This window comes from Echiichthys vipera, assembly GCF_963691815.1.
Source record: "Echiichthys vipera genome assembly, chromosome: X".
Classification (NCBI taxonomy): Eukaryota; Metazoa; Chordata; class Actinopteri; order Perciformes; family Trachinidae; genus Echiichthys; species Echiichthys vipera.
Window position 1 is genome coordinate 24841673 of NC_139825.1, and position 23442 is coordinate 24865114.

Here is a 23442-nt window from a genome sequence, read left to right on the forward strand (position 1 = left end):
TTTGAGAATCACTGCGTAATGAGACACCTTGCGCTCAGCAGTTACACCTTTTGAAGTTTGAAGTTTGAAGAATATTTGCATAGTCATAACTTCTGACAGAGAGGAGGAGTCAATGTAATATAAAGATTATTTTTACCCAGGTTTAACTATTTTGTGGAAAAACCACATCAGACAATGTATTTTTTCATGGGGTTTATTTGCAACCCCTAAAGCTTAAACACTATTGACAAGGTTGGCTGGTTGAAATTGATCTGGCTTACTGGGTGTATATTGCGAGTATAAAGCCACTGTGCCGGGTGTCAGGCATTCTCAATCCCAATCTGTTATCTCCATTATGGGGCTTAGTGCTGGCCAAGACAATTGTGATTGGTTTACAGAAACACAAATTAGTGTTCTTTCATCTATACCATGTTAACTCTGACCATTCTGCAGCACTGACACAGCGCTGTGGAGATAGATCTGGCAATGCAAGATAGGTTGAATGAATACACAATCAGGCTTCCAACAGTCAAGAACTCCCTCACAAATTATACTAAGGCTATCCTCAGCTAGAGGTAAATTAACATTTATTTAATTAATTTAACTCCTGCACCCCTAAGAAATCCATGTCTCACCTGCAGCGTGTTCAGAGAGCTGCCGCAACGGTTCTGTCGGACATAAAAACCATCTCGCTGCAATTTCATTCTCCCCATGCTGCTGGTTACCTGCTGCTCTCAGCCTCCTCCAGCTACATTTACTAACCTTTTAACTCCGCATCAGCCACACCGCTCCCTGAAGTCCTCCAGCAGAGCCGTCATATCTTTACAGCCTTCAGAGTCTTCATTTTCTTTGTTCTGTGGTTTTGACAAGAAATTCTCTGTTAAGATATTATACTGTGGTTTAACTGGAAGCTTACGTGTCAAATGTGAAGTAGTAATTTATTAAAACCTATATTTGAACCCATACGTTTACCATACTGTCTTTAACAACAGATTGATATAGAGTCATCTAAAGTGATATATGTTCTGCTAAGAGCTTTGTAAGTCCTTGTTGTTATTTTACATTTAGTGCAGACGGCTGACTGACAGAACGATTAATGTGTCCGTGAGGTGCTCTAAGTGGTTACGCTCCATTAATACAGTCTATCATTTGCTTAACTGACAGTATTCTCTCCATTCCACTCTCTCCTGTCAGTCTTTCTTATTTTTCCCACTTCATTTCCATTTCAATTTTCAGTTTCTATCTCTGGGCAACCTTTTATCTGAATTACTTTTGAGAAATACTAGCTCTCCAACACCAGAGGCAATCACTCGTCCGTTCTGAGGGCCATTTTAATACAAGTAAAGCCAATTGCAAAGTTTGCATCACAATTAAATTAGACAGTAAATTAGTTTTTAGACTGCATCAAACTTGCTGGCCATACATTTTTGACGGAACAGTGTTTTTTCATTTTGGGCAATATGAATGAACAGTATCCACAGTTTGTACATGCAGATACTACATACAACATTTTGGCAAGTGGTCTTAAGTGTATGCGTATGTGTGTCTTTTATTTTGCAGAAAGCTGTCATCACTAATGTGTCCCCCGATGTCTTGTACCTGTTCAGAGTGCAGGCAGTGTGTCAACATGACCTGCGCAGTGATTTCAGTCAAACACTGCTGTTCAGGGGTAAGTGGTCAAAACCCTCCAGCTATCGAGTCATTATGCATTCTTAAAGAAGAGCTCATTTAGCTTGTCAGACAAATGAGATTGATTTCAGAAGGCTCGCTTGCTCCTTTTGTTTTTCAGCTAATACAACACGAATATTTGAAGGGTCCCGTATTGTGAAGACTGGGATGGTAAGTTGACCATGAGAATACAGAAGGGTCAATTTCTTTTTGTTTGTAAGTAATTTTCATGTGGTTGGATAAACACTTTTTACACTTATATTCTGCCTGTCTTTGTCAGCCCACAATTTCTCCAGCATCCTCAGCAGATATGGCACCCATCAGTTCTGGTTCCTCCACTTGGACGTCCTCTGGCATCCACTTCTCCATTGTCTCCATGGCAACGGGGATGGGCCCCTCTTCTAGTGGCAGCCAGGCCACAGTGGCATCAGTAGTGACGAGCACTTTGTTGGCAGGCTTGGGCGTGGGTGGAGGGGTCATCTCTTCTTTGCCCAGCTCCGTTTGGCCCACACAGGCACCACAAGCCACGCAGAACCCCACCCGTCCATCCGTCCCACCGGTGAAGTCCAGCACTGAGCAGGCAGCGCCCCAGGGTTCAGGGACAGACACCCCATCTGAGGACAAGCAGGCTGCACGTGAGGGCGAGGAGGAGGAGGAGGATAAGGAAGGGGAGGGAGAAGGAGAGCAGGGAGAGGGAGAAGAGGAGAAGAAGAGAAAGAACAAGACTGCACCTGATAATGAGGAAAAGCAAGCAAACGGCACTGTGGCCAAAGAGCCTTTAATCCCTACCCCCGCATCCACAGCCAAAGAGAAAGGAGAAAGGAAGCCTACAGTCAAAGGCACCACAGTAACTGCAAGCACTGGTGACGATCAGTTGGTCAACGCAGAGAAGAAACCCACAGATGTAAATGCAGTCTCCACTCAGGAGCCTCATAATGACACCGCAGAGATGCAGATTCCCCAGATTCCCCAGAGCTCCACGGTGTCTCCAAAGATCAGTAGTGATGGCAAGAGTCTCTGGCCTTTTTCTGTCCACACTGGTGAGCAGAACTCGCACTCCCACACAGATATGACACAATATTGCTTGTTGTCACTACCCAAACAGACACATCCCTTTCAAATTCTCACTATGGCTCAAGGCAATGCTTTTCTGTGATCATTACCAACAGTTATGGAGCCAAATTTAGCATAACAAATAAACTGAGTTAAAGCAGTGACTACACCGGTTACCATTTCAATCAAAGATAAAGCTCCAGGCTTTTGTGTGTACAGCACAGAGGTCTGAAGGTAGAAATAAGCCATCTGCCATCAGGGTTATGCCTCAAGTAATCCCTTTAAGCATATTTTGAAAGAGTTTGCTTCAAGGGAGAGCATTTTTGAAGATTTTTTTTACCCTAACAATGTGAGATGTTAGAGATACTGTTAGTGGCATTAATATTGCTACAATAATAGTGCTACAATTCTGGCCCAAACTGGGTTCTGGTTGAGATTGCTTAGGTATTATCATGATCAGTCTGTTTTGCTCTGTTCCTGATGTTAGAAGGGTCTCATGGTAAGGTTAATACATGTTTTACTCTAATAGACTGACTGGTTTATTATTATTTATAGGTTTATTCTCAACCAAGCAAAATATTAAGCTCAAACCAGGTTCAGGTTGACGTTGGATATACTGTGGTAACTTAAAAAATCTGATGAGTTGGTGTAATTCAGTAGAAACTTTTTAAGCATGTATTTATGTTCATGTGTTACATTCCAGACAGCACCATCTTGTCCAACATGACCCGAACCCCTCACCCAGGTATAGGCAGGATGGTGTGGATCGTCCCCCTGGTGGTGGTGTCTGCTCTTACTCTACTCTGCCTCATAATGCTGCTGATTGTGATGGTCTACTGGAGGTGAGTTCAACATACAGATGGCACATTATAGTTCTAAAAAAAATTGGTATAATGGTAAAATATCTTTACATGAAGTGTTTTTACATACATCTTAATACATCAATCTTAATAAGGGTATCACTGATACCTCCCACAAGGGTATAAAAAAACTATCTTCCCCTCAGCCATATATATACATACATAGATAGATAAAACAAACATTCTGGTAGCAAGACTGCTTTCCTCCCCGCATGTTGTACATCAGGCCCATCATCCACCTGGGTGAGGTCAGGAGACCTGAAAGCCCTGCAGAGCCAGCAGGGGTCCCATCTGGATCTTTATCTGCTGGGCTGTTTTCCAGCCACGCCATTGGAGCCCCAGTAATTACACAGACCAGGCCACTGGCACATGTGGGATGGTTAATGAGTAACATATAGCACTATTGACAATTTCCTCAGCTGGTCTCATGCATATTTACTGTCTGTAAAGGCTCTGCTTCCAGCTGGGTACCATTGTGTCTGTTTACATTCTGAGATTTATTTTCGTAAATACTTAAAATTTGTTAGATGTATGATATATATTATTTTTAACAGGATATTTTACAAGTGTGATTACACTGCAGCGAATGCTTATGGGCCAGTTACACCTTAATGTGGCATTTTGTGGTGTCAGATAATATAATAGCGTGGTATAAATAACAGCCTGGTTATCCGCTGCTCCATAGAGCAGTAGAGAGCAAGACAACTGTAGCGGATGGAGTCAGTTGATCGATTACTGAGAGTCGTGGTTTTTGAGTAGAGGAGAAGGGGTCAGCTTTGAGATTTAGCAATGGCCATCAAAGCTGTTGTTGTGACAACTCTTGACACTTCACAGACAATGCCTGCCTCCTCTGGGGAAAAGCCCACGATGAAAGATGAAATCAACCCATTCACACTCTCTTCGCTCTTCATGCTCTGCACAGATGTTTTAACAACGTAATATCTTTATATATTCAAATGTTTATTTAAAATATGTAACCAATTGATCATCTTTTGAAGCGTAATATCCTTGTGCTTGTTCATTTTCACAGTTAGTCTTAGGTTATGTCTACAATGGAATTAATTGCTGGCATCACAGTACACATCTGGAAGCCTCTGAGGCTTGAGGTGTTTGTTGAAAACTCACAGATGTTCAGCTGAGAGAAGAAAAATCCCATTTCATGCGAGTGGCTCATTGCTGCTGACACCAGTGTTGAATAGGATCCCTCTCTCCATTGACTTCCATTCAGAAAGCCTATTTCATCCCAGTTTCCACTCTCCCAAAGCAAGCTATTCTTTTGAGATGATGAGAGAGAATCAGGGAGGAGATGTCGACTATACTGGTTAGTTAGCCGCACCACATCTGCACCCTGAGGGAGCCATCGGATTGGGAGGCTGTGACGCTAGCCAAGGGGGAGCTCTCCTCCCTTTTTGTTTTTTTTCCCCTCCCCTTTCAGTCTTTCTTTCTATATATTTAACTACAGTTCAGCCTTTTTACTTTTCTCTCTGGGCTTAGCTTTGTCTCTCTTAAACAATGACAAGCATCTGCTCCCTCCTCTGCATCAAGTACAGGTAGGATTAAACCTGGGAAACACTTGGATGAACCACGGGTCTTTTTATATGCATTTGTTAATATACGTTGTATGTGCATGAGGAGGGGGTGGAGGCTGTAAAGGATGCGCGAGGTGTTCAAGACGTTAAAAATTCCTTTCTGTAAGTGAGGAATATTTAAGGTCCTGGTCTGTTTTTTAGGAGCATTCTAAAAAGATTTCACAAATGGAAGAATTGTTGATTTTTGTTTGTGGAAGGGCGTCTTTAATGTGGAATGTTTTTAATTCATCTTCTTACAAAGCACTAATATATCCCCAGCAATAAATTAAATTTCATCTAAAGATATGCATTCAGCACTGATTTGGCAAGATTTACAGTTTTTCACTCTGAACTTTGGACCTTGAATTGTTTTAAATTAGGGAGGGGTTGTCCAAGAGGGGGCACTAAACTTAATGAATGTCAAAAGTTTAATCTGGTCTTGACAAAGAACTTTGTCATTACTTGTTTACATATGAACATCTGTGCACTGAGTTGCAGCTGTTGGCTGAATTCACACACATTTCCTACAGAAACACACTTTTTTTATTCTGTTGTCCTCAAAGTGAATTGGGAGCTCTTGAAAGTGGTGTGTGTTGTGTTGAAGAGAAAATGTGTGTTTGGATTAGTTGTCTTGAGTTTGAGTAAAGAGCTTAATAGGACTCTACACTGTGAGTTGTTTACCTGTTCCCAGTAGACCAGGAGCTGCTCTTCGTCGATGACTCAGCTGTGTCCCACTCACTCTGGGGTCTTCATTAGCAGTGTTCTGCTGTTCCTCCTTGTGTCATTCTATTCAACTTTTAAGATGCTAATGTTGATGGACCAGATCTGAGAACAATGGGATAACGACTCCCTAATAGACTTTATTGCAGAATGACTGTTTTTCTCTCTGTGCCCCTGTAGGAGATTTTTCCAGACTGCTCACTTCTATGTGGAAGAGAGCAGCTCTCCACGGGTGGTGGCCAATGAGAATATTCCAATCATCCCTATACCAGGTAAGCAATACTTTTGTCATCATATTAAAAATGTTATATATATGATGTTCAGTTATTCATAATTTTATGTCAAAGTATACTTATAGACTTGTATTACGGTGATACTTATGTGGTATTCTATGTTTACTTCGGTGTTATATGTGTTGATAGATGGAAAGATCATTGATTAGCTCAAGAGAAATAATGTAAATGTTAATGCAAAAAGTAGTGGATAAACAGTTAAAAAGTTAGCTGAAATTAATGGTCAGATGGTTAATATGGATAGTGAAATGTACTGCAATAAACAGTTGAAATAGCAATAAAGAAAGAAAGATATATAGTTGGAATAGTTAGCTTAAAGTAATGGAGAAATGGTTGAAATACATGGTGTTGTCAGGGATGGGGTACGTTAATTTGACAGCACTGTGGGGTAACATGGGAAAAAAAATCTTGTTTTATCTACTAAAAAAGAGTGATTTTAAAGGCTGAAACTGTACCAAGAAACTGACAAAGGAATCTTGACTACTTGAGTAATATATGTCTGCTGCTACAGGACACATGCACAAGCCACCGTTAACTGTTTTCGAACGGCTTTCTGTTACCTCGATGTCTGCATTTGCAGTTTCTGTCCATTTACATGTGAAATTACTCGGAGAGCACCTATAGGAATTATGTGACTGGCTTTTTGTTGCCTTGAATGTCCCAGGCAGCAGCGCTCTGGCACTTCCACAACTGTCTAAGGCTCGGGGACATTTCTGGGATATCACAGTTAAAGAACATAGTTGATGCCAGTATTGACTCCGCATTCATTGAGGCTTTTATTCCTTGTCTTTTTTGTTCTCTTTCCCCTTTCCTGTCAGTCTTCTCTTTTTCTTGTACTTTTAGAAGCTGGAACTATTTTCTTACAGCACATTATTCTGCATGACCATGTACTTGATTTAAGTTGAAAATGTGCAAGAAAATTAAATTCATAGAACAGTGGTTTTATTGGCTCAGAATTTGGATCACTTGTCTTCATGGATATTTGTAGACATTTAAATGCTAAAGTGGAAAATGACTAAATGAGATCACCGTTAAAAGCATTAATATTGCATATAGTGCTGTGGAACATGCATACCTCTATAGTTTTAAATCTTGTCAAGAAAAATTGGACCTAATCAGCCTTACTTCATTTCAGTTTCCAGCTCCTAAAGCCACATTTCACCCAGAACCATTCAGATTAACTGATTAGACTGATAAGTGACGCTTGACACTAATACATGGGAAGACATTTTGATAAATGAACAGATTAACAATCCAGAATTCACCCATAACGCTGTAACCACTGAGGGAAGTAAGAGCCCTTAAAGCCCCAGCTGCAAGAGGGTTTTAGTTAAGACATTTGCAAGCATCGGCAGCAATGACAGCTGGGTCCCTTTTACTATTGTCCAAGTATGATTGTTACCAGCCTAATCAAGGATCCCTCATGTGTGCTTTTGTGGCTGATTTGACTCAGATGTGACAGATGCTCCCTACTATAAATGCTCAAAATACCAAATCTATATGTTTTTGATAGAGGTCAGTCTGTTAAAATGGCACAAATATAACTTTTCTTTGAGCTTTCGTGTATTTCCAACACACTCAGGTAACTCATATGTTTCTTTTTGTTGTGCAGATGACATGGAGGCCATCCCTGTTAAGCAGTTTATTAAACACACCATGGAGCTCTACAAGAACAACCTGCAAGGTTTTTCTGAGGAGTTTGAGGTACACTTTGAAAGCCACTTCAATAATTATTCATTTTGAAGCCTTGTTAACCTTTGCTATATGACTAATGGTGGTTTTGCATTGGAGTTGGATTAATTTGGTCTGTACAACTGGGGGAAAAAAACAGGTACATTGTTGCCTTTTACTTCTGCTCTGCTATGTGTTCACTTTGACTTATTACAAACTAATGAAGAGGAGTAAACATGAAACCATATGGATGGACAGTTTACTCGTTGATTGGACAGTTTTGGCAGCTGCCAACCTGCATCACCAGCGGTATAGCAAGTTATGCATTACTTTATTGCACCTCAAATATTTATTTATGTTCTCTGGGGTCTCAAGGAGCTCATAAAGAAATGATTGATACTAAGTACTAAGCATTGTCATAGTGCTGTTGGTTGATACATTTCGCTCAATCTTTCTTGGCTGGATTGGTTTCTTGACAGCTTACAATAAGAAGTTATTTACTCGTAGTTTACATTTTAAAGTATATCATAAAATCAAGTGGTTCTATTTTACTTTCACACCACAAACAAACCTCACCACAGTCTGCTTGGAGGCAAACCGTGAGACTCTTTTTCAGATGGTCTTGGTCCGGTTGTTCGGTTCGCACCACGTCCCAATTACAGATTTCACACCAGCCCTAATGAAGCGAACCAAACAGGCAAGTTTGTTTTAACTGAACCAAACAGATAAGGTGTGAAAGCACCATAAGACTGCGGAAAACATAGATATACTTTTGTTATTTTCTTCTGTAGTTTAGTAAGATAGTCCGATTAGTCTATTCAGCACTGTCCATCTCCTCCTCTACCGTGCACACTTTATCTGCATTTGGGCCTGGGTCTTAACAGTGGTTGGATTATCTTTTGCATGCCTTAGTGTGCAGGGTTGCAACTTTTGAGCAGATGGTTGAGAGAAAGACGGAGAGAAAGATCAAGAGAGACGGAGGTTAATTAGAGAAGGTCTGTCTGCTGGTTGACTGGATGGAAAACACATTCTCTGTGTAACCAGGTTAAGAAATGAAGCAAAAGCTTCACCCTGAGAGGAATCCTTCTAATTGGGGCCATTTGATGTGAAGTTTGTGTGCATAATTTTCAAATGCATCAAAAAAAAGCTGTGTTTAAATGATTTTTGTATTAAATGGGCGGGTGGGTGCAGCGTGGTGTAGTGAAGAGGAGATGAAGGCTGTCTCTTGAGGCCTGAGTTCAAGCCCCAGTGGCAGTAAGCATCTGCTCTTCTGAAGTGTCCTTGACCGAGATACTGAATCCCTGCCAGAGGTTCTGCTTTGCAGTTTATCGTGAGCTCAGAGCTCCTTTCACAGGATAAAAAAAAAAGAAAGTGAGATATTTTAAAAAAGTTGGTCTGTTAAAAATTAAAATATGCAGTTTCTCTAAAAGCACCGTAACAGTTAAAGGGGGTAATTCAATTACATCTTCTCTCTATTTTTCCTCTCTCCAGGAGGTCCAGCGCTCCACAGCAGACCTGAAAATCACTGCAGAACACTCCAATCATCCCGACAACAAGCACAAAAACAGATACATCAACATTGTGGCCTGTGAGTCAGCTGTAAAATCTGATTATGATCTCTACTGCTGCGCAGTCCAATAATGCGTTTATAACATGTTTTCATCCCTTTAATAATCCACACAAATATGTTAATGCTCTCACTAGATGACCACAGCAGGGTGAAATTAAGAGCTCTGGCGGGGAAAGATGCCAAACATTCGGATTACATTAATGCCAACTATGTTGATGTGAGTTTTACCAGCCGCTTGCTTAGGTTTTTTTTTTATGCACGTTCTGGTTTGGTTTTATTTTTTGTGTTTAGAAAGGTTGTGAAATCCACCTGCATGGTCCTGTCTCGTGTCATGAACAGTGCTAAATGCTGACATTTTTATTTAAAATATTGATTTAGGTATCAAAATCCTAACACCCACAGAGAAATACAAATCTATTTTAAGAATATTGATTAATGTTTAAATATTTACCATTTCTGTCAGCTGAATGAGTGGATTTCATGACCTACCTGTGTCAGTAAACCAGTCATACCAGTGTTTGTTGATAACTTATACAATATGGATTGCATCTTACCAGTAAACACATTCAGCCGCTTTCCTGTTTCAGGGCTACAACCGGCCCAGAGCTTATATAGCTGCTCAGGGCCCTCTCAAGTCTACGTTTGAGGACTTTTGGAGGATGGTGTGGGAGCAGAACACAGGAATCATCATCATGATCACCAACCTGGTGGAGAAAGGGAGAGTAGGTTCACTTCAATTTAATTTACAGAAGTGAAAAATACAGAACAAATTCCTTACAGAAGGTAACTGTATTTCAGACATTTTATATCATTCATGTGTCTTTTGTGTCCTCAGCGGAAATGTGACCAGTACTGGCCGACAGAGAACAGCGAGCAATATGGAAATATTGTGGTGACCCTAAAAAGCACCAAAGTGCATGCCTGCTACACACTGCGGCGATTCCTTATAAGAAACACTAAAGTTAAAAAGGTAACTAAGAGCTATTTGTAAATCTGTTACTAAGTTGTGTATATATTCCTTCAAACATGTGATTCATTAAGTTGAGTTGCACCATTAAGGTTCAAGGAATGTTTTGGCTAGTAAAGACTTTCTTCTGTAAATTGGTTGCTAAGTCTGCACTTTAAACTCACTGATGCAGCCGGACTACAATGATGTCCTCCGTGTACAATAAATCTATTACTAGTAGAAGTATTTTATTTTCACTAGGGGCACACGTCTGCTCTCATGTTCTAGGGTCAGAAGGGGAATCCAAAAGGGAAGCTGAACGAGCGCATCGTGGTTCAGTATCACTACACTCAGTGGCCTGACATGGGAGTGCCAGAGTACACCCTCCCTGTTCTCACCTTTATTAACCGATCCTCAGCAGCTCGCGCTTCAGACATGGGCCCTGTCCTGGTGCACTGCAGGTATGGTACTTATTACTGAGCTCCTGGGCTAAATGAATGATACTTATGAGTGCCAGAGTCTTATATTTGCTGACTTGGTTAACAGCTCCCTCTATGGGCCTGTGGTTATACTAATATTGCTTTGTGCTCTGCTCCTCAGTGCAGGGGTTGGGCGCACAGGAACGTACATTGTCATTGACAGCATGCTACAGCAGATCAAGGACAAAAGCACAGTCAGTGTCCTGGATTTTCTCAAACATATCCGCACACAACGCAACTACCTAGTTCAGACAGAGGTAAGAAACCCTAAATTGTCCCCGATGTTGTTAAACTGGATTCTTTTTTTTCACATTAAATAGGTAATTTATTATTAAAAATGGTTAGAGAGTTACAAAAGCTATTGTGTTTGATACTCTAGGCTCAGGTGAAGGTCACACTTGCAGCAATTGCATTCTAACAGACATTACAAAATATTATACCCTTATCACAGTACAAACAAATGTCAATACAGGCTGTCCTCAGGCCACAGCTTTGAATTTTATTTTATAACTGAAGATGGATTGATGTTATGTCTTTGTACTCCTACCCTCAGGTCTGTCCACAGAAGACTTTCTGTAACCGTGATGTTGTGTTTTTCTAGATGTATTAGTTTCAAATAGCCTTCAAATTTGGTTTCAATTTCTTGGAAATCTAATCAATCATCTATGTAATCATATATAAAAGGGTGTTTAGATACTTATCACCTTGCATATTGAAATTCTAAATACAAAATGTGATCAACTAATAAATCTGATGTGTTATTATAGATTAAGCTACATGACAGTATAAATTACAGTTAGCCCTTTGCTTTTTGACAGCTTCATCATTAAAGTAATGATTACACATTATTGCCTGCAGAGTTATTATAAAGAGTAATTCCTTTATGTACTTAACGTATATTTTGATCATACTTGATTGACTTTTATCCCTCTAAAATGCGGGAATATTTTTAGAATGCTACATTGTCAGTTATTCTCTCGTCACTGATTGCAGATCATTTTTATTTAAAATGTTTTTGTCTTTTATCTTCGCAACCACATTTTTCCCAGTAACCATGTTCTCATTTTATTTCCTAATGCCTCTTGCCATCCCGGTTCGTCAGGCTGACTGTCTCTCATTGGCTGTTGCATCCATCTGAATAAGTTAACATCCAATCATATACTGTAGCGTGCTCTACTCTGTGAAAAACTACTGGAATTATATAATAAAAGAAATTACAACGAAAATGTGGATGACATATTTTTATCTTACCAGAAAGCCAAGTTTTAAAAATCTTTTGGGATTTTTTCACAGGGTTGTATGTATTATTTTTCAGGGTTATGTCTTTCACGTGATTATCTATTTCATAATCTAAGTTTACACACTTTTGTCTTGCGTCTCTCCTCAGGAGCAGTATGTTTTCATCCATGATGCTTTGATGGAGGCCATCATGAGCAGAGAGACAGAGGTGCCCGCCTGGCAGCTGCACAGTTATGTCAACAGCATCCTCACGCCCAACTCGACAGGCCGCACTCTGCTGGAGAAGCAGTTCAGGGTGAGTAAACCTTTGTGGAGTTTGACTGCTGCGTTTAGAGGAGCTGTCACCAACTGCAGTGTCACCACCAGCTGAAATGCAGGCTCTGTTCGGATCACAAGCTTGTTAGCGTCGCACACGTTGGCTTTCCAGTTCCAGACAGGAATAGATTGAAAGCGTCGCTGATGTTAGCTGTAATAAAGTCATGTCTGTCACCCTTGCAGCCTTATGCAAAGCTTGATGAATGTTTCATTAAGCTCCTGCTCTGTCAACATCAGGAGACAGGGAAGCTAATTGCTTGCGCATAATGTCACCTCCTCCCTCCCAAGCTTAAAATGATCATTATTAATGTGAAAGACTTGCTGTTAATTTTTAAATGTTAAACAACATGTCTTAATTTAACTCTTTCTGATATTGTGTTTTTTTCTTTCTGTCTCACCAGCTGTTGACTCAGTGCAACGCACGCTTTGTAGAGTGCTTTAGTGCCCACAAAGACTGCAACAAGGAGAAGAACCGCAATTCCTCTGTGGTTCCCTGTGAGTAACCCATCCGTTTTAACCACAGCACACTTGAAAGGGAGCTGAGGTTTTGGAGAACCAAGGTCATGTTTAAAATGTAAAACCACTGGAGTTGACATTCAGGGGTGTCAAAGAGGGCTGCTTAAAGTGGGTTTACATAGAAAGTTACAGGAGTTGCTGTCTTAAAAGGAGTCCTACACTAACAATATGTTTACAGTTTAAGGATAAATAACATATCGACACTGTCAAAAGCATTTTCAACAAATAAAATCGTTTTTGTGTCTGTTACTTAAGACTCACAGCATTTTCCTATTTTTCAGTCAGTAAATTATTAAAGACATGTTCCAAAATTAGAATCTATTTCCATAATCCTATAAATTAATATTTCTATGCATTCTGTCTATGCAACCTGACAGGGGAAAATGATGTACTTGTTGCCATAGCAACAGCGAGGAGTGGTAATGAATGTGTGCATTATCGGCTAGTGCAATATTTTACAGGCCTGGGTTTGTGATTTTAAGGTGTTATCTCCCCACCCCCCACCCCCCTTCCCTCTACCTCTTTCAGCGGAGCGAGCAAGGGTCGGACTCACCACTCTGCCTGGAATGAAAGGAACTGATTACATTAATGCGTCCTACGTAATGGTACAGTGTGATAGTCTGGCTTTTTTTTTTTTGGTCAGTTTTTTTAAGAACTTTATTGACAGGTCTGACGGTTATTGATGACAGTTTCTTAGATAATGATCAGTAGTTTGTCAGCTTTTACATTCATTAATCAGCGTGAGTGCTCTGAGCTTCAGAAATGCTAACGGCTCACCTTTGTCAACTCAGGGTTACTTCAGGAGTAATGAGTTCATCGTCACCCAGCATCCTTTACCCCACACCACCACTGACTTCTGGAGGATGATTTGGGATCATAACGCTCAAATTATTGTCATGTTGCCTGACAACCAGGGCCTGGTAAGTTACTCTCAAACACAATAATGCTCTTGTGGCATTAATGGCATTTTCTCTCTGTTAATTTTGAATTGTGTCTATTCATGCTGTTTAAACACAGTTTCTTTTGCAGATAAAGATTAGGCTACACTCATATTATTAGTATTATATTCTTTGTAGAATTAAATTCCAGTGGTGGCCGCATTGGATTGTTTCTGATTTTTGTGATCCAAACATCTCTAATAACTGTGAGTGTTGTTTCTGTTGTAGAATAATGTTGCTATAAGCCTATGGGTGCAATTATTCCATCATTATGTTAGGCCCTTATTGGATTAGCCTGCTGCATACATGTATGTATGATGTCAAATTGGTGAGTTATATTAATTAACTAAAGTTTATTTATAAAAAAGAAAAACTAATTTATTCCAATGAATTGCTTTATTTAAATTGAGGATTTAGTTTGGGATTCTTTGTTTTGGATAATAAAATGACAACAGACTTCAAGCTTCATTCAAAAACCTCAGGAGAGCTGCAGAAGATAAAATTAAAAAATTGAATTCTTGTTGACACGCCATTGATTTCTCTGCAGGCTGAGGATGAATTTGTTTACTGGCCGAGTCGGGAGGAGGCCATGAACTGCATCGCCTTCACTGTCACGCTCATCAGTAAGGACAGACTGTGTCTCTCCAATGAGGAGCAGATCATCATCCATGACTTCATCCTCGAGGCCACACAGGTACCCGGAGCTCTGCTTCGTCTCTACCTACCAATTAGATTACTGTGAAATGAAGTATCACAAGTCAGTTTTTGGCTATTCTTGGTGTTTGATTGCTGTGACTTGACAAGCACAAACCTAAAACCTGCATATTCAGCCAGGCTTTTGAGTAAAGAATACATATTTTTGATTAAGAATGGTTTATAGACATTATTATTATTATCATTTTTATTATAAATATAGCTTTTAAATCTATCTTGTTTTTTATTGTCATTTTTATTTGTTTTATTTTACCTTTTAATCAATTTTTTTAATGTGTTTGATGAATCTATTTTATCACATTTGCATAATTATTATTGTCTTGCAAACATCTGTCTCAATTTCTTAAATTATGTTTGTCTTTTCTGCTGTTTTTGTGGTGTGCACTCGTTCTGTCTCATTGTGGCCTTGTCAGTCATCTGTGAAGCAGTTCTAACTGCACTGACCTGTACGAAAGGTTCTATACAAATAAAGTTTGATTGATTTGATTGGAAGAAGCATCACATTATTTCTGTCATGTCATGTGTGTACAAGTGACACTCTTCTCCTGTGTGTGACAGGATGACTACGTTCTGGAGGTGAGACATTTTCAGTGCCCTAAATGGCCCAACCCTGATGCTCCTCTCAGCAGCACTTTTGAGCTCATCAGTGTCATCAAGGAGGAGGCCATGACTCGAGACGGCCCCACCATCGTGCATGATGAGTATGATTGTTTTTATTCTTATAGTGTCCTCTGTCAGAACAGAGAAAGTCTACTTGTACTTGAGATCCAGCCATAGAGTCCAGGACTCCGTAATTTCATATTCATTGATTTTTATCACACACTGTCGGTCTCGCTTATTGTTTTAAAGGCTGCCTCTGGATCCGTATTTTAATGGTTCAGAAGTGGTAACAGCATCCTGAGACATTTAATGACCTCGTTAAACTATAGGGTTTGCACTGGCAGGATGGAAAACAAGCCACTAAACGTGGAGTGCTCTCCATGGCTTGGAGTTTCAGAGTCCTCCAGTGTATAACAACACTTGGAATCTACAAGCAACTACCAAGATAAACAAAAGGCCACTCTGAAGTCTCTTAGTAACCAGGCAACCATAACAACTTCCACAATTGTTCCCAGCTGATGTTGCTGCTACAGACCTCTAAGCCTTCAATACCTCAGCTGCTGTTGGTGAAAACATCAGCTAATTGAAATGTCTCAATCACTAAAGTTCCTGATTATCAATCACATTTCATCCTTCATTTACCTGAATCGTATCTCAAGTTGCCACGGACTAAATAACTAGACCTACACCTATTTACACCAGATGCTAATGTAATTGGATGCTAATTGCTGAAAGTCCTCATGGAAGTAGTTGATTACCTCATGTACTGTAGTGTATTTTATCGGCAGTTACCCGTTGGTTGCAAAGGACATTGTGTTAATAACTTTACCTGCAGTTTGTAAACAATGATGATATTGAAACACTAGAACAGCACACATGAAAACAGCCCATCAATTTGTGATGAAGTTAAATGTTGTTTGACCACCTGAACAGGAAGAGAGTTAAACACACAGTTGACCCACAGCGGATTTTGATAATTTCCACACAGGTATGGAGCCGTGTCAGCAGGCATGCTCTGCGCCCTCACCACACTGTCCCAGCAGCTTGAGAAAGAGGGGGTCGTCGACATCTATCAGGTGGCTAAGATGATCAATATCATGAGGCCGGGAGTCTTCACTGATATAGTAAGTTCACTGTTATGTAGATTTTTCCCTCAGAAGTTGGTTGAGACCAAAGACAAAGTGGTCACAAACCTGATTCGCTCAGTATCTGCTGGATGTTTAAATAGTCAATTGTTCATCAGCAGACTGCCATATTTACTTTAGGTATGTTGTGTTTAAAGCTTGTCCTGCTGCCTCAAAGTGGCCTAGGAATTTAATTAAAACTGCAAAATTTAAGGCTGCATTGGTCAATTTCTTGTCACTGGCAGACAAAAAAAACACAACATATACAGAAACCACCATCACTAGCTTACGCTCTTTTTGGTGTTTAAAAACAAGCCCACTTTTCATTCAGCAGCAGGGTTCCTACACATTTTCCATTTCAAAATTTCATACTTTTTCAGACTCAAGTTTCCAGCCTTCTCTGAGGATTTATCGATCAGTATTAAACATCTGAATACTAATTGTTAGATGCTTATGTCAATAAATGTTTTAAAATCCAACTTTTAAAATACATGTATGTTGAATTCTGAAGCTTAAAGCTTAAAGAGTGAAATTAATAACTGTAAACCTGCAACACTACAGAAATAACAGTAGCGATGGACAATTAGCCAGGAGCAACAAAAGAAAACATCAGTCTTTGCTTCATTGGCTTTAGATGGAGTAAACATACTTGTAAATTAATAGAATAATAATAAATCAAAATAAATCATAAATAAAATGTAGACGACACGTATGGAAAAAATTAAATAAGTGAGAATTGTACAGCGAACGGTAACCATGGTGACCCGACACCATTCGACAGCCAGCTTGATTAGTTTCATATCATCTACAGGTAGGCTATTTTGCGTTAGTAAACTTGTTTTGATTTGTATATATTAATATATTTTATTTTAGAAAGTGAGAAATAGTCTGGAAACGATGCAAACTTGTTTCCATAACTTTTTCCCTTTTTCCATATTGATCCAGACCTGGAAATTACTCAAATTAAATCCCATACCTTTCCATACTGCGTAGGAACCCTGCAGCATACACAGAGCAATGTTAGCATTCTTTTGCAGTTACATTTTGTCCGGCTGTTGAGAGTAAGTCCAATATTGAACTCAGTTTGTGTTTTCCACCAACTAAAATATCCAGGGCTTTAGCTGCTAAATGCGTTCCGACATCAAAGCATGCAATGATTTTAAAAGACAAAAAAATGAACTGCAAGAGGTTAAAAAGCTCCATAGAGCTGCAGAGCTGAGTTCACCATACAGTTGGAATATGATGGTGTCCACAGTGAAACACCACAAAGCTTGCTTCATGTCAGCTACTATAAACTTTTGTATGGCATTGTCTGCATGCTTCTTCTACTCTTGCTTAAAGGGACAGTACTCGACATTCAGAACATTAATATAACGGCAAACAAATATTTGCTATCTAAAGACATAGTTGAGTATTGGTGTCCTGAACAGAGAATGAAGTCACTCTCTCTCTCTCTGTGTTGCAATACCATTTTCTTTCTTTCTTTCTTTCTTTTGACATTCAGTACGGCCGCACTTGCATGTTAGTGCGTGTTGATATTTCACGTACTGAGGAACGGTCTGAGAGCCATGTGGAAGCAATCCCAGCCGACTTTTTCTTCCAGTATTTCAAGTACAGCTCCTTTTAATGCTGCTTATTGTTGTCCTGATGCTTACTTCATTGACTTTTGCTTTTTTGGCTACTGCCCGCCTTCTTCAATGTTGTCATGTTTAGCTGTATTATCATTAACTTCATAATTTTCTAATCTATCATATCCATTTTATCAATGTTTGTCGTACTGTTTCAGCCACTAAGCCCAACCCTAGTTTATCTGTATGAGCAGCCCCTTTAACATTAGTCACCTAATTCATATGCATAAGAAATATTAATAAATGCAGTTTTTAAAGAAATATAATATAACAGCAGCACATTACAGGATGTAATCTGTAATGAAACCTGTTGCATGTTTATGTTTTTGTGCACAGGAGCAGTACCAGTACCTTTACAAAGCCATGCTAAGCTTGGTGAGTAACAGAGAGTGTGGCCTGAGCCCCATGCACATGGACACTAATGGGGTGGTGGTGATTGCAGACGAGTCGGACCCCGCCGAGAGCATGGAGTCGCTTGTCTGAGGATGTTGTCACAGGCACTTACTTTGTAAAAACTCAAGAACTTTCCTGAGGCCTTTTTTGCCAGACTATTGATTAAATGAATAACCTTATTACTTTTTATACTGATAAGTTTTTTGATATTTATGTTTTTGTCCTTTATTTCTCGTCTTAAATGTTATCCTGCTGAGCGTTTGCACCTGTTTAAGTTGACGTGAGTACAATGCAGCTCTGTCCAGTTTGCACTATACTATCAGTGTTACTGCCTAAATCCAGTGAGTGAAGACGTTTCACAGCTAAATCCTGGCATCACAACACAACCAAGATTTTTGGACCGCATTGAGACAAACCTGAAGCATGAAGACCAGGATGAGTTGAACCCACTTTCCAATAATGTCTCAAAACAAGAACAAAAAAAAACATCACAACGTAGCCCAGCACGCATTATGTCACTTTGTCACCTCGATCAGACAAACTATTTTGAGGCTCAGCTCCACCTTGGTGAAGCTTTTTTCACATGTTAAGAGACTATTAACTGCTTAATATTCATATATTGTCCAGGTATCTCACTGCTGTCTTGTATAATGTACCTATGGCTTATTTTGTTGAGGCGTGTTACAACATTTATTGTGAACATGTATTGCTTTTTACAGGGATTTATATTGTTATATTGTTTTTAATATATATATATATATATTATAAACTTAATAGCCAACCAATGTTTTATTTTTTAGTGCTTTTGCCTATTTGTCCACTGGACTTGGTATGGATTCATGTTTTTTGAGATTGTCATGAGTAATCTACAAAGCTCCATTTTCTTTCATCTTTTTTCCAGCTTCTCTAACCTCAAAGCTTAACTGTTAACACATGTAAAGGGTATCTGTATTGTCACAGTACAATGTCTACAAAAAAGTATTCACCCCACATAAACATCCATGTTTTATAGTTTCACAACATTTAATCACAGTGGATGTAGATTGTTGGTATAAAGCCCACCATTGGCCGGACATTTCATGTGGCATTCTTCTCCCCTTCTACTATCTCCGCTTTCGGGGATTAGTAACACCCAAGACGATTGTTATTGGTTTAAGAACAGAAAGCTAATAGCAGAATGGTAAGCAGTGCAGTCTCTAGTGCTGACATAGCAATGTGGAGATAATTCAAGCAATGCAAGACTACAGTGGATGTAATTATGATTTTTTTTTTGACGATCAATAAAAAAAGCTTTTTAATGTTACAGTAAAAACAAATATCTTCTATCTCAATTCATTACAGATACAAAACCCAAAATTGATTGATTGCATAGAGTATAGCCTTCTGGACATGTTAACAATTTGTCACGTTGCCCTGTCAATCCTAGTTTAATGAGGATTGAGACAGAGCAGCCAAATCTCAAGCCACTAATTCTGGACTACTTCTCAGACTCTGACTCGGCCACTCCAAGGCATCAGCATTGTTCTTTGAAAGACGTTCCTGTGTAGGATATTATATATTTATATTTGGTATCATTTGAGGAAAAATAAATCTTGCCGTTCTCTCACACAGAGAACTGGAGTTTCCCCAATGGTTTCTTTTTACAAGAAGGGGTATGTTGCAGAGAAGCGTTCTCACCACTCTCACGATGAGGATGGTGTGGTTCGGCAGATGTGCCGTGTTTGGCTTATACTCCACTAGTGAGACCTCTTTAGGGTCTCACTAGTGCCCTTGCCCTTCTTCTCAAGACACTCTTTTTATTTTTAGAGCTGTGCCACACTCCTTCAATTTTTATAATCGTTTTGTGGTTATCCAGTGCCTTGCAAATTTTCTTATGTCCTTCTCATGATTATCCTATTTCAGTTAACTTGTAGATATGTTTGGAGTATTTATTTGTTTTTCATGATGCTGCTTAGGGATGCACCGATCCAATCTGGGCTGAGCATATCAGCAGATACCCGATACCGATCCTATACTTATGTTGAATGAATGCACCGTATACCTGGCAATGTGAGTGAAGGCATCAGGCTTAACATAAACAATTAGCCTTGTTAAAAAAGGTGACAAATAAACACAGATATAAATGTACTTAATATTATTTATTAACAAATAACATGTAATGTACATTAAAGTGTACATTAGCAGCAAAATGAAATAAATAACACTTCCATGTAAAGTGCACTGAAAACAGATATTTTAAAATGTAATATAAAACTCTAACCGGTGTTAAAACATAGAATTGAAGGTTCTAGATCGCTGTAACTGTATTTCTGTGTATGATATTAATAAAAAAGAAATGACTGGATTGGAATGTTGGATCGGCCTCATTAATCCGATATCCAGCTAATTAGTCAATATTGGAGCCGATATCCGCTCCAAGTGTTGGATCGTTGCATCTCTTCTGCTTATGCGAGGAAATTGACTAAAAAGCTGATTCATGTATATATAACTTAGAACAACCCAGTTGAACTCCATTCAACTTCCTACTTACACTTAATTTACAGCTGTGACACAATGTAGTCTTTCTTTCACATCATAATTACATCCACTGTGATTCAAAGTTGTAAATTAATAAAACATGAAAAGATCCAAAGGAGGTGAATACTTTTAAGTAGTCACTGTAGTTTCTTGTTGGGGGGTGATGCTTTATTTGTAACCAAAGATGTGGTTCCAGTTTGCAACATGTAAGTGGTTTTGTCCTGAGATCTATTTAATCAACTAGAATTTAAAATCGAAATGGTTGAATCTTGCAGTGCAGATTATCATGTCAAGAGGTATGAACTGAACAAGAATTGCGTATATTTCTGTTCCAGCCTCTGGAACTCACCTAGCAGTAAATAATCAGAAGACAAGACTTTAAATTCAAACTGTAAAATATATTTTATTTGGGCTGATATTCTGTCTCAGCACTATTTTGTGACTATTAATTATAAGCCCTTTTCAACCCTAAACACCCCTCTCTTGTTTGATTTATGTGTATCCTCATACTCTATGATGCACTCTCTGGTGAAAACTTTTTTCTGTGAACACCCAATTCTCTGACAAATGGGAGTTTGCTAAATTCAGTGCAACCTCTCCAACATTTGGAGAAAAGTCCAAATTGCTGATTACTTCTCTGTAACAAAGTTTTTTCTTTACAGCAACTTTTCTTTTGTATGAACGCCAACGTCCTTTCTGTTTGATATTTCTGCGCTCATTGAGTGCTGTGGCTGCGCACATTTACTTAAAAAAAAAAAATGTCTTTAACTTCAATGTAATCTTTGTGATCATAGAAATTTATATTTTCATACAAAGATTTGGTTTGTATAGTGGCCCTGTAACAGACTGTACTTTTGTGGGAAATTTACTGTCCAAATCTCCGAAAACCGAATCCCCAACAGTCATACCTGCCTCTGAGGTCCGAGCGGATATTTAAACAAGATTTGTCCTGACATTTGCTCAATGGTCCAGGGATTCAGTGTGTAAGCCTCAGTGCATTTCCGCCAGGTTGATAGTGAAGTCTTTTTTGTAACTTAAATAAAAATTAAAAATGGTTTTGTCCATCATATCACATGTATGATAGCATCATAGCCATGTATTTCTATGATGCTATCATATACCACATTCTAGTGTAATAGTGTTATTTAATAGGTAAATTGTATTGCTATTCATGAAATAAAGTTTGGGTTTGGGTGCACAGCATCCTCTTATTTCTTGAGTCACTGATGGAGAAGTTTTCACTTAAACTGATGGCATGAAAAGCAAATTAGCAACCTGTTCTTCCCGTCGCCCTCTTCTGTCAGTCTGTCACCAAACAACAGTGGACGAAATATTCAGATGCTTTACTCTAGTAAAAGTACTGCGAGAATACGCAATAACATGTGCATGTAAAAGTTGCATTTCATTTTACAGGATAGAGATATCAGCAACAAAATGCACTTAAAGTGTCAAAAGTACTTGTTATTCAGGATGGCTCATATTGCATTATTATTAGTATTATTATTAATGATTCATTAACGTTTAAAGATGTACTCTGTTTCATCTATTTAATTGTCTTTTAAGGCACTATCTATCAAAGAGTATTCCAATATCCGTGTCTGTAGCGACATTAGTCACTTCACTGTTAAAACCGGCCCAGTGGACAAAGACAGTTGTAACATCTAAAATAATGGATAGGATCACTTTTTTTTTTTTGCCTTACTGTGACTACTAATTTCGTATTTTCTCAAAACGGAATCCAAAACATCAAGTAACATCTTTACCTAAAAAACAAACAAACACTATAGCTGGTAACTTTCTCTGGCAGTTTCAAATGTGGCTCCTTTTTTTGTAATCAAGAAGACATCTTGCAGAGCATTTGCAGTGAGTGTAATCACTCTAGAAATTTTCTATTCAGGAGAATTCAAGACCCTATGTTACAATAGTCCCTGGTCTCCCCCACTTAAATGTATTTACTTTCCATCACTGCCAAAGCAACATTTAAAGTACACTTCACTGTCTATAATTGTGTCTCAAGTGGACATGCAGTTATTAAACATGACATCAGATGCACATGTACAGTAATTTTTATTTAGAGGCCACAGCTCTTGCATATTACAACTGTTGGCTTTCATAAGGCAAAAGCAAGAATGAATCCACCAGCTAATTCACACAGAAAACAGAAAGCGTTTGGGGAGGGTAGGAACCCACAGGCATGCAGCGATGGCTCAGAATGCAATGTACAGCATTTTATATTTATATATATATTTATATAATATATACAAAACAACAGTGAGACCCAAACAAATGCCAGACATCTCATTCTACAATTACAGAACAAAGACAGACCAACTTTTTTTTAATTAAAAAAAAATATTTTTGCCCTTTTCTCTGTAAAAGTGCAACTCAATTAAAATAGAACCTATTTCAAGGCCTTTTAATGTTGAAATAAAAATAGAATCTCCCAAGTTATCAAAATGGAGCTATGAGAATATTGCATCTCTAGTATACCCACTTGTTGAAGTTTATGATTCCTCTTGAACCGTGTCTAATCGAGATAAGATCACATTGCATTGACACATGATAAAAATGCAGGTCGGGACTTACTGTTGATGTTAATAACAGTGAGTAGACAACAGTGTATCTGTAACAGCCGTAAACAAATACAGAGG

The 23442-nt window shown here is 38.8% G+C and overlaps 1 protein-coding gene across 1 annotated transcript in view; it reads left to right on the forward strand.

Annotated features, from left to right (window-relative positions):
* The window catches only part of ca16b (carbonic anhydrase XVI b), a 113517-nt gene extending 91726 nt beyond the window's left edge, over positions 1 to 21791 (forward strand). The window contains exons 10-29 of the mRNA XM_083939953.1: positions 1540 to 1648; positions 1769 to 1818; positions 1928 to 2687; positions 3404 to 3542; positions 6029 to 6120; positions 7754 to 7845; positions 9304 to 9400; positions 9517 to 9599; positions 9970 to 10104; positions 10218 to 10352; positions 10617 to 10789; positions 10929 to 11064; positions 12195 to 12341; positions 12763 to 12856; positions 13406 to 13482; positions 13669 to 13797; positions 14363 to 14509; positions 15088 to 15230; positions 16118 to 16253; positions 18218 to 21791. Of these exons, the coding sequence (XP_083796079.1) occupies positions 1540 to 1648; positions 1769 to 1818; positions 1928 to 2687; positions 3404 to 3542; positions 6029 to 6120; positions 7754 to 7845; positions 9304 to 9400; positions 9517 to 9599; positions 9970 to 10104; positions 10218 to 10352; positions 10617 to 10789; positions 10929 to 11064; positions 12195 to 12341; positions 12763 to 12856; positions 13406 to 13482; positions 13669 to 13797; positions 14363 to 14509; positions 15088 to 15230; positions 16118 to 16253; positions 18218 to 18364 (3021 nt within the window). The 3' untranslated portion in view covers positions 18365 to 21791. The remainder of the gene's footprint in view (positions 1 to 1539; positions 1649 to 1768; positions 1819 to 1927; positions 2688 to 3403; positions 3543 to 6028; positions 6121 to 7753; positions 7846 to 9303; positions 9401 to 9516; positions 9600 to 9969; positions 10105 to 10217; positions 10353 to 10616; positions 10790 to 10928; positions 11065 to 12194; positions 12342 to 12762; positions 12857 to 13405; positions 13483 to 13668; positions 13798 to 14362; positions 14510 to 15087; positions 15231 to 16117; positions 16254 to 18217) is intronic.
* The last annotated feature ends 1651 nt before the right edge of the window (positions 21792 to 23442 follow it).